This window comes from Pleurodeles waltl, chromosome 10 (assembly GCF_031143425.1).
Source record: "Pleurodeles waltl isolate 20211129_DDA chromosome 10, aPleWal1.hap1.20221129, whole genome shotgun sequence".
NCBI lineage: Eukaryota > Metazoa > Chordata > Amphibia > Caudata > Salamandridae > Pleurodeles > Pleurodeles waltl.
This window is the reverse complement of record NC_090449.1, coordinates 397,383,091-397,395,332: the sequence shown is the minus strand read 5'-3', so window position 1 is coordinate 397,395,332 and position 12,242 is coordinate 397,383,091. Positions and strand designations below refer to the sequence as shown.

The window sequence follows — 12,242 nt, the reverse complement described above, 5'->3', positions numbered from 1 at the left end:
TGCCCTATAGGTTACCTAGGGCCTACCTTAGGGGTGACATATGTAGAAAAAGGAGAGTTTAAGGCTTGGCAAGTACATTTAAATGCCAAGTCGAAGTGACAGGATTGCCAGTGCAAGGCCTGTGTGTGCAGTTTCACTGAGACATGGTTAAGGGGCTACTTATGTGGGTGGCACAATCAGTGCTGCAGGTCCACTAGTAGCATTTAATTTACAGGCCCTAGGCACATGTAGTGCACTGTATTATGGGCTTACAAGTAAATTAAATATGCCAATTGGGTATGCGCCAATGTTACCATGTTTTTAGGGAGAGAGCACATGCACTTTAGCACTGGTTAGCAGTGGTAAAGTGTCCAGAGTCCTAAAGCCAGTGAAAATAAGGTCAGAAAAAGTAGAGGAGGAAGGCAAAACGTTTGGGGGTGAGTGAAGAAAATATGGCTGCTGTTAATGCTTTGAGCAACGACACCACATTATCAAAAACATATCCAGAAAAATATTCCTACCACTTAGGTGCCCAAACCGTTCCTTACGCAACCATTCCAGGGGTGGGTGATTGGGAGACCCACCAACCAAGACTGCAGGTTAGGTTTAATTAGAGCTGCATGAGGTGGTTGCATCTGCCCATGCTTGTGTGGCAGCCAGCTTCTCTGCAGCAAACATGTTATTTGGTGGAAAGGCCTGTTGGGACAAATAAATATTTCCTTAGCTGAGACATCTGCCAACAAATTAAAGGTTCCACAATCAAACAGCCTTTGCAAAACACCCCTCTTAGTTTCAAACAAACCCCTGAAGTGTGTATTTCTAGACCATTGCAGACCCTAAGGTCTGATGGACCATTTAAATATATTCTACTTGCTGTAGATTCTTGCTCAAGAATCCTTTGGGTATGGCCACAGCAATCAGCTGTCACACGCAGTTATTAAACATTTGCCAAGTCTTTATCGGGACATATGCAGTAGCTGGATTTCATTCTGACCAATGCTCTGATTTTGCCTCTAAAGCATACAGGAGCACCAAGGAACCCTGGATGGGGCTGTGCATTATTCCTCACCCTATCATTCTGAAGGAAATTCAAAAGTGGAAAAGAAGAACCAAGACTTAAAGCAATCCTTAACAGCTAAAGTATTAGGTTTGGTTCGCAGTTGGATCCACCACTTTTCCAGAGAGCATTAAATAATAATTAGTACTCTGCCTAGAAGATTTTTGTGTGGTCCATACCCACATGAATTTCTGTTTGACATCCAGATGCATGTCCAAGATCTTGATTGTCCTGAAACAGCGGCAGCATGCATACATTTTGACATCAATGAAAATCTCACTGTCTTATAGGAACTCCAAAACTTCTGCGATTATGGTTCTACCATGTATGCTGCCACTGAGGGAGTGAAGGTGCAATCAGCACCTACCGGACAGATTCCAAAAGTTGGGGATCTGTTTCAAGAAAATATTGCAGTGAAGAAAGAATGTGGCCCATCATAGCGTGCAAAAGCGCCAGTCCTTGGTACCAGAACTGTGATTTTGGCATTTCTTGCTGGTTGTAAAGACAAATGCCTCGTCTCCATCGATCATGTAAAACTGCATCATGTAGCAGATTCTACACATTAGGCCTAGTGGATTACTGGGTAGTTACTTACTCCCTCTCATTAAACAACAATGTTGATTTTCCCCTAGGTGGGAAGGGCAGAGAATTAACTTTTGTTGATTCCAGCTACCGCTACACATCCAAGAAATATATTTGACATAAGTCTGAAGTTCTTTACTTCATCATAAAGTAATGGAGTTGTTTATGATGAACTACCTTTGGAGGTGTCTAACCAGTTTTCTTTCACCTACTGAAGACTTCTGTCTTCGTGCAGACTGGTTCTGGGAACTTTGTTGACATTGACGACCTCTCTTCTGATTCTTCTACCACTTCACGCCATACCTGAATTTCCTTAATGGCTGAAACTCACTTGTCTGATCTGTCCATGGTCCCATTTGTGGATTATTCTTGCTTTATTTGCTCTGCTCTTGTGGATTGGATTTGTTACTGTTTTCTTCCTGCATATAAATGGGCATTACCTTCTGCAACGTGCTACTGTGGAACTGGTAGCCAGGATGTTGAAGCCTGAATTGTTTTTTCACAAAGTAAGAAGAGACGTGTCCTTCTGAATATTTCTGCAGTTCCAGTTCATGATGTGATTGTTTGTGATAAGGTCCCCTATGACATATTTGGCCCTACTGAGACAATACAAATTCCATGTTTCTAAAGTTGCGATGAACAATGTGAAAACAACAGGTGATGATTGGGATTTAAAGCCAGTTTCTTCAAAGCTTTCTGAGCTTGAATATTATACTGTATTTGAGAGTAAGACTATGTATATGAACTCAGCAAATTATGGTGAAATATTTTATTACCATCACTATGCATTTTCAATTAAATACAAAGGGTACACTGACCAACTCCACCAGTGGGTAGCTCCCACATTTTTCTGGGCATGATATTTCAGATCATGCATCTTATTTCAAATTACCACCTTTGAAAGACAAAAAAAAAACATGCTGACAGAGACAAAATTAATTTACTCAAATTTGCTTGTTTCCCAACTAGCTATTAAAGTTTATTATTGGAACGGTATGATGGATTTAAAATTGGTTTATGGAAGATAAGATTGACATGTGGGGGCACGGATGCTTTATTTAAGGCGTATAATTCCAATACAGATTAATTAATGTTCACGGCACAATTTGACAATTGGCAACGTTTAGTAAATTTTACTTACTAACGGCCGACAGGTATGGTACAGAATGGTACATTTAATTATACACTTTAGGCCCCAACAGGTGGTTATTGTGACCAGTAGACACAAATGGTTGTCATGCATGTTTTTAAACTCCTCGCAGGATTTTAAAGCAAGCAGAGAGGGCCTTTGTTGTATCCAGTCACAGCACACAGGGATGGTGTCAACTTACAGCGCAGGGAAGTTGTTTTAGCAATGGTTGCAGCATTCCACATTGTTGGCCGGAGAAGAGCACCTCTATCTCTCCTCTCTGATGACATGGATTTGCAAGTCCTAGGTCACCATGCTCCAAAAGATTCCTGTATGCCATTTACAATGAAATTTGGAACCTCTCTCAAAGAGAAGCTGCTGCACATTTAAAGCAAAAGGATCAGGCTAATTTAGAAAAATTATTGAATGTTGCGGACAACAGAATAAATACATTGTTCGGTCTTTTTTTTTTTTTACACACTAAAGAACATTGTGTCTTCTGCCTCTGACATCATACAAAATGACATATAAGTTCACAAATCGAACCGTGTTCCCTAGAAGCATGTGAACAGAGTTGTTCTTGCCTTTTAATTTAACACACAGACAAGAAATAATGGCAAAGGAAGACGCTATAGCTACAATGCTTAATACCGAAAAAGTAGAAAAATCACCCTTCACTGTAGCTGAAACACCATCAGCAGTATAGTTAATCTCACTGCCAATTTCCATGTTTCAGTTCACATTGTGCTTGAAACAATTTCTGTTAGGCATATATGAGGCTTTAGGGGAGAGTTTCATACACAAGGTGTGTGAATTAACCTAAGATTATAAATGTAGGGGTGGGGGGAAAATAGGTTTTTCTTAGTGGAAACGTGTGAAACTTCTCTAAGCCACTCACTGATTTGAAAACAGGTGTTTTTGCACAGCATCTGCAGCGTGTCAGTGGACAATCTGGCATGTTAGTTAAAGGGAGTGCCACTTTCCTTGATTGGCCCAGTGTTTCAGTTACTTTCAAATGGAAGTTACTTGGTGCTGAATGATCAAGGCTGTTGTAGGATGAGAGCAGCTGTCCCCCTATGTGGTTTCTGTTTCTCAAATAGTGACCAGGTATGGTAACATACTTTTCTCCAGTGCACAGGATTAGGTGAGTTAGCTTGTGGCCTTCCATTCCTACCTTTAATATTAACTTCAAAAAGCTGAGCAGACTGATAGCACTGTTTCTGAAAAACTTGGTGCTTACATCTAACCGTGAAACGTTCGAATTGCAAGTCACAAAGTCATTCGCCAAAATACAGTTGCTTTTGAAGACCAACTTTCCAAGCCATTTCAGTGAACCTGTGACTTGCATTTTCAATGCCTCTAACACCGTGGCTGTTATACATTTTAAGGTGATTGGGTCTGGGTTTGTCAGCACTTACCAGACTGTTTATACACTTTTGTTTTTGAGTGTATTTGGTGGCATACTACTTGCATCAATCCTAATTGGTGGTATTTTAATTCTACTCTTGCTGCTACGCAATGGATGCCCCATCTCAAAGTCTAATGATGATGAATGGAACTATCACATGTCAAGCTAAGTTGTGATCGAATCATAAAGTACTTTGGTTTTTCTTTATTGGAAGAACTAGATGACAACTGGTCTCTGTCTTTCTGGCCAGTATGGTTTTACTGTGTGGAACCTGTGTTCGGCTGTCTTTGGTGCCCTTTTGAGTTTGATTCAAAATTGGTAATATCTACGGACATGAATCTGCTTAAGTCTCAGTTAAGGGTTCATTTTCAGAGTTGTCCTACAAGACTACAATTGCTTCAAGATTGCTTATGAGTCATTCTAAATGGATATGGAAGCTGCGGCTCCAGGATTGCTTCGTTCTGGCTCACCCACTGCAGGCACTGCACATGAAGCTACTACTGCGGCGCCTGCTGAGGCCACCGACTAGGTTTGTTCCTTCGACTTACTCACAGAGGATTTTGTGATTCTGTCTTCTGCCTCAGCTGGATCCATTCTGGATTCAATTGACTTTGTCAATGTGGATGACATTCTGGAAGCCTGCACTAACTTTTAAATGTGGCCTTTGTTTTTAAACAAACTGTTTCTATTTTAGTTCGCTTATTTTAAATTCAGCTTGTTTGTTTTGCTTGTTGGAGTGAAAATGTTATTCCTTTTACAGTATGGGTTTTAGAAAACTGTCTTTCACGAGCAAGGGGAGGGTATCGTATGGACCTCCTGGACAAGAGTTGGTTCCCCTGTTTTTAGCTTTGTTTTATATATTTCTTATTTTACACTTTCTTATTTTACATTTTTAGCTGCATTGCTTTTGGCAGTTACATTTTACACACTTTACTTCACCTGTATGATATTATTCTAAGAATGTATTATAGGAGTTGCTTGCTTTAGTTAGCCTTTCCTTGACATGTAATCAGCACACAGTACACAATATCCAAGTACTTGCGTTGCCCGCTCAGAAGACAGCTTCTAACATCTAGACATAGCACTGCATCAGAGCTGTGCTTCTAACAAAGTTGGTTATATTAAGTAAATGATGCACTGACCTGGAGTGGCAGGGTGGTATTTCAGTCACAACCATCCAGGGACCAATGCTGCATTTGATAAGCAGTTCTGCTGGAGCTATTATTCCAGTTTGCAGAAAGGATGCTATTGAAACTACAGGCTGTTTCCTGATTCAGTTTTTCGGGTATGGGGGCTAAGGCTATCCTGTTAGATTATCTTCGAGGGTACACCCATTATGCTCTCAGTACAGGCTTTGGGCTATGTAGGAATATTTAGAAGTAATTTATCATGGTTGAATTGTTTATTTTCTTTACCATGTTCATAATTTTGACAACATTGCTTTGCTTCATCTGCCCGATTATCACACCTCATGCGCTCTCTGCAAGATTGAATGTTTCAATAAAATGCATTGAAAACGTCTTATACTTCTCTTGTGTTTCGCCTGGGCATGCATGAGTAATTCAAAAAAAGGGTGCGATCTGTTTCTGTGACTTCCCTGAGGAGCCAGTGTCATGTTCAGGTTGCAATAATCCCCTTCCACCCCAGTCAGATTTCGGGTTCAGGTGAGGTGCTGTAAGCTATCAGGGATTGGACCGACAGTTTCCAATGGTGCAGAAGGACTCAGTTCCCCACATTCTGAAGTTCTGTCATCCTAAATACGCAGTCCTATTATCTTAGAGGGACCCATATCACAAATTAAAATAGAGGTGACCGAGCAATATGTTTTAAGTAACCTCCTAGACATAATCTGCTGGAAATCAGACATGCTCAAAACAACCAAATCAAAGTAATACAATGTTAAAGTTTGTACAAAAATGTATCACTTTTTCAGCACATGGGTTTTAAAAGACAGAGAAACAAATTTAATATACATGACAGTATGGTAAGTTTAATCTTCCTCCAGACAATGAAAAATACAACAGAAGCCACCTTAACAAGGATATACAAACACTATGTGATAGTATCCACTGTACAGTACACAACTAGTACTGGATTGTTAGGCAATACGGAGGCCTGCCCCGACTTCTCCACTCAAAAAATAAAGACACATTGGGACGTTTTTCATTGAAAATAGAATTTCTATTGCTTTCTTCATGCTACCCTAGGAAAATTCATTACGTAGCACAAAAAAAGGCTTAGGCAGCTAAAACTACCAAATGCATTGTTTCCCCCAGCAAAACTACAGAGAAGGTGTGGTTTAAATCTACTGAGATGGACTTACTTTTCCGTAATCAACTTTCACTAAACCATTCCTTTACCAGACATTCGTTGTCTTGATGTAATTTCTCAGCATTGTCAAGCATATCTTCACATTTGTTCACTCATGCTAGAACCTTACATACAAAGCAGCAAGTAGCTTAGTCAAAACAATGGAGGGGCTCTGCTCCCCATACACCACCAGGTTTCAAAACGCGGTCTACAATTCTTTCAAAAATTGCAATCTTGTCCTTATTTCAATGACCTGTTGCACATTTTTGAACAAAAAAGCAATATTTTAGAGCACTGAACATGGGTCACTGCAAATTAAGGGTTTTTTCTTTTTCAATGTTACTTACCAAGGGTCTAAAGTTTAATGCAGGCATTTACACTTGGCGATTAAATCACCACAGCTCTAAAGCCAATAATATAGATTGTTAAACAAAAAATTGTTTGCCACACAGGATGTTTATATACATTGAATGGGAGTGTGATATCACAAGTAGGAAGCCCTTATGAAATAATGGCAATGTTAAGAGTCAAAATGGAGATCCCCACATTCTCAGTATTCCTGCACTTGTTATTGATTGTACATAATGTATACAATCCAGTCATCAAGGAACGGAAAACAATGTAAACACTTATTTGTGAAGCGGTTTCCCATTGAATCCATGCTCTAGGCAACACATTAAGAAAAGCTAATGTCCTGATTTGGTGATGTCAGAAAAAAAGGAAGAGAAGCAAACATAAGAGGCATCATGACCAGAATTTGGATTCCCCAAGTTGTCTTCTTACTATGGGAGGCTAAGCACCAGCCGGGCTGCTTGGAAACGGTGCAGAATTTCAGGTCCTGGAAACCAGAAAAGAAATGAAACTATACTTTCCAGCACCAGCGATGAAGAAGTAATGATGCTAACAATTCAGCACTTTAAGGACAGTCCCACAACTCCCATGGCTCCACACCCCATTTTACAAAAATTAAAAGTTTCTTCTTGAGTCGTGTTTAAGTTAACTAAAAACAAAAAAATTATGCAAGTTGTCCTGTTTCTTTTTTTATCGGGAGGAGTTTGAACTGGAGCGGCTGCGATGACGTCTTCGTCCTGGCGACCGGGAGCGGGACCTACGGCGGACCGGAGACCTGCGTCTTGGAGACCGACTCCTGTTGAGGTGAGAAAGAAGACAGTAAAGAAACGTTAAGTGCAACAAACTGTTTAACTGTTTAATGATACTAACGGTATATTTGAAGACTAATTATTTCCGTGGGGTCATCCATAGTAAGAAAAATAGTAAGAAACACACTATGGGCTGGGTTTTGCCCATCCGCCAAACTTCAGATGGGGAGGTTGCTGCCATAGTGGCTGCCTCCTTGCAGGGCCCATTAAGAGTTTGCCGCTAGGTTGGCACGTGGAAACCTGAGTTTCCGCCCGTTGGCCTAGCGGGAAACACCCTTCGAGCCGGCGGCAATGCTGTAGGATGCAAGGTGCACCAGAACCCTCACAATGTTCACTGTCTGCAAAGCACACAGTGAACATTGCGACGGTGCTGGACAGGGCGGGACCTGCACTGCCATGTTAAGTGCAACCCCCCCCCCGGTCCCCTTCACCAGTTGTCCGCCAGTCTTTTCGTGGTTACCGCCATTAAATCATTGGCGGAAAAAGAATTTGTAATCCCCAGGGCAGCACTCTTGCCTGGAGGATTAGGACTGTTATGAGTGCCAGACCGCCGGGACGACTGATCCTGTCGGTGCTGGCAGTCCGACTGCAACACAACCATAATGTGGCATTCGGACTGCTTCATTTGTCAGCAGTCCATATGCCAAAACAAGTCTGGTGGTCAAGAGAGCACCAGACTTGTAATGACCGCCTATGTCTCTAATAGAGTTATATAGTGCAATTATCACCCTTCTAAAATCAAATGACACCTTTGCTACCTAACTTACCTTTCCTCCACAGTTACAATTCTCTTTCATGACAGACCTGCTACCAACCAGACACCTCTTCACAGCTCCACTCTGATAGTTTAACTTGCCTTCATCACTACAGATCATTGAAAGACACTAAGCTCCTCACACTGTGTCTCCACTCCTCATTTTACATGCAGAGTACCTGTGCAGTTTCAGATGGTGTCTAAGAGCTTTCTTTCCATTTGACAACTAGGTTTGTATTCAATCTTTAACCAAGGAGCAATGTAGGGGAGGCAGCATTAATAGCACACATTAGGAAATATAGAGCACTGCAACAAAATTACATTATTCTGGAACTCCTTTAATAATGTCCGAGTGGTTTCTTTAAAGGTGTTGCAACAATCCTGAGCAGACTACATCTGGAAAACCTACTGTTTTGGATTTTGACTCCAGCGATGGTATGAGTGGGTTTTATGTGGTCCAACTGCATACATCCATACATCTACCTTTTAAACTCACTCATGTCGAAAATCCTAGAATACACATGGCAACAGTGGGGGGTTTCTGAAATACTGAAAATCCTGCCACAAGGAGTTATTCATTTTTGTGTGAATCCCAGACAAGCCCAAGAATAATGTGGCATCCTACCGTATTTCTAATCTTTTGCATTAAATTAAACCAATGTAGCAAGGTGCACCTTTTACTCTGGAGCTCATACAGTGTCAACAAAGTCAACTCCGCTTAACATCTGCACACTAAGTCATCTGCACCTGCAGCTCCCTGTATCCCCCTTCCACTCCTATTTTATCTGACATAGCCTATCCCTTGAGTATCATTGGCATTACAGCCAAGATCAGAGCCAAAACGCAGGAGGCCTGTGAAAAAAAGCCTCTTAAAAGGCAGAGGAAAGCAAGGACCCTACATCTCCTTTGAGGAAAACAACTCATGCAAGAGTGGAATATCTGGGCTTCCAACCTAGCAGTAGATTTCCCCATCAGGAACTCTGTCCCTTCTGTGGACATCATCTGTCAAATGCCATATTCTTTAATGGCCTGAGAAGCCAGACCACACTCTTTGTCATCTTTAAGTTGAAGTGATATTTGGTAAAACAAGTCATAAAACATATCCAGCTATATTGAGCAACATAACCGTCACCCACGTGTTGCTCTTGATCACACATAATGGGCAGGGTGGGCATTGCTAATGCCACTGCAACCCGCCTTCATAGTAGGGGTATTGAGCATAAAGCCTGGCATCCAAAGGGGTATGCAGCAAAGGTCAGAAACTGCATTCAGAAAACAATATCTGTTAAGCTGGCATTTAACTTAGAAACTCAGTGTAAGATCATGAGGGTAGAGCATGGAGGGTGTGAAGGTTTGATTGCAGACGTCACCATCAATGGTGAATTCCAGTGGTTTTAAAATTCAGTTGGAATGCCCAGCCAATCAAGGATACCTTCAGTAACAATATTTCTGGTGGACACAATCTTCTTACAGATTCCTCACCTTATGAATGATCCGTCTATGCTTTACTTAAGTGCAGAAACATTCCCAAACAGTAAAAGTTCCCTAGGACTGCCAGGGAATGCTATGTAGTTTCGGTCACAAAGCTGCCTCCGTACTTAACAACAAAGTACAAAAGACTTCAACTGAAAAGCGGACTCCAATTACTTAAATCTGTTCTGCACTCCATTGAGATATGTGACAAGTACAGCACTTACTTGTATACATACCTTGGGGTCTCAGTCAGCATGACAATAATGCAAAGGAATCTGCTAAAAGATTAGGTATTCACCAGAAATATCATTAAAAAGGAAGGGAACACTTTCTTCTGATTGATATTTCCCTACAGATTTCCCACCTTATGAATCAGTTCTAAAGCAAACCAAAATCTACCATGGAGGTGGAATGGAGTGTTGCCAGTTAACTAAGGATGTTATGCAACAGCTCGGAAAAAGCATCCATCACAGCAATGCCTTCGTTGCGAGGCTGCAGAGCTTGGCAAAAGTTTGCAAAGAGTAGTCCCCTTGGTGAGGTTGAACTCTTCCCCCCTCCTCACCCAGTGGAGGTCATTGCCCAAGTGGAATGGGGGTGAATGACCTCCAGACGCTGATATGGAGGATGACCCACTGTTACAATGGTATGTTTGGCCTTCCCTTTCTTGCTCTGGAAAAACCCAAAAACTGATGACCATCAGCTCTCTTCTGCCAAATGAGTTATTTTAATAGGATACCGTATGCTGGGCTACGCTAAATCCAAACGTTCCTCCTTGGTTAGATGACGTGGAGGAAGAAAAGTGGAAGGGTAAATGAATGACCAATACGAAATGTAGACACCACACTAGGTAATTGGGTAAGGAAGATCTTATTTTTGCAAAGGATTAAGTTACCCATGTAGAACACCATGAAAAGTGAACAACCTGAGAGGGCTTGAAATTCTCCAACCCTACAAGCAAAGTTTTTGCTACCACAAATGCTGTCTTTATTTGACACATGAAGTGAAACAGGGCAGGCAAATAGCCCTTAAATGTAGCCACCAACTGGCCGTGTTGTGTAAGGGACATTGTGAAAATAAGATGTCAGAGAAGAAAAACTGAAAGGCATCTTATCCTTCTGACTCACTGTAGGAAGTTGGCTCTGTATGCACTATTTCAAAGTAAGGAATAGTATGCACAGAGTCCAAGGGTTCCCCTTAGAGTTAAGATAGTGGCAAAAAGAGATAATACTAATGCTCTATTTTGTGGTAGTGTAGTCGAGCAGTAGGCTTATCAAAGGAGTAGTGTCAAGCATTTGTTGTACACACACAGGCAATAAATGAGGAACACACACTCAGAGAGGGGGGGGGGGGGACAACAAGTTAGCACAGAAAGTACACCCTCGGCAGCACGGGGGCGGCCGGGTGCAGTGTGCAAACACACGTCGGGTTTCCAATGGAAATCAATGGGAGACCAAGGGGTCTCTTCAGCGATGCAGGCAGGCAAAGGGGGGGGGGGCTCCTCGGGGTAGCCACCACCTGGGCAATGGAGAGGGCCTCCTGGGGGTCACTCCTGCACTGGAGTTCCGATCTTTCAGGTCCTGGGGGCTGCGGGTGCAGTCTCTTTACCAGGCGTCGGGATCTGGGAAGCAGGCAGTCGCGGTCAGGTGGAGCCTCTGGATTCCCTCTGCAGGCGTCGCTGTGGGGGCAACTCTGGTTACTCACAGTCTCGTAGTCGCCGGGGAGTCCTCCCTGAAGTGTTGTTTCTCCACAAGTCGAGCCGGGGGCGTCGGGTGCAGAGTAGCAAGTCTCACGCTTCCGGCGGGAAACGCAGTTGTCTTGAAGTTGCTCCTTTGGAAACAAAGTTGCAGTCTTGGATGAACAGAGCAGCTGTCCTCAGGAGTTCTTGGTCCTTCTAGAGCAGGGCAGTCCTCTGAGGCTTCAGAGGTCGCTGATCCCTGGGGAAAGCGTCGCTGGAGCAGTGTCTTTTAGAAGTGGGGAGACAGGCCGGTAGAGCTGGGGCCAAAGCAGTTGGTGTCTCAGTCTTCTCTGCAGGGTTTTTCAGCTCAGCAGTCCTCTTCTTATTTGGTTGCAGGAATCTGAGTTCCTAGGTTCTGGGGAGCCCTTAAATACTAAATTTAAGGGCGTGTTTAGGTCTGGGGGTTAGTAGTCAATGGCTACTAGCCCTGAAGGTGGGTACACCCTCTTTGTGCCTCCTCCCAAGGGGAGGGGGTCACATTCCTATCCCTATTGGGGGAATCCTCCATCTGCAAGATGGAGAATTTCTAAAAGTTAGAGTCACCTCAGCTCAGGACACCTTAGGGGCTGTCCTGACTGGCCAGTGACTCCTCCTTGTTATTCTCATTATCTCCTCCGGCCTTGCTGCCAAAAGTGGGGCCGTGGCCGGAGGGGGC

The 12,242-nt window shown here is 42.7% G+C and overlaps 1 protein-coding gene across 1 annotated transcript in view; it reads right to left on the bottom strand.

The window, feature by feature from the left end:
- Positions 1 to 6,118: 6,118 nt before the first annotated feature.
- Positions 6,119 to 12,242, bottom strand: part of RNPS1 (RNA binding protein with serine rich domain 1) — an 86,121-nt gene continuing 79,997 nt past the window's right edge. The window contains exon 7 of the mRNA XM_069210620.1: positions 6,119 to 7,612. Coding sequence (XP_069066721.1) covers positions 7,507 to 7,612 — 106 coding nt within the window. The 3' untranslated portion in view covers positions 6,119 to 7,506. The remainder of the gene's footprint in view (positions 7,613 to 12,242) is intronic.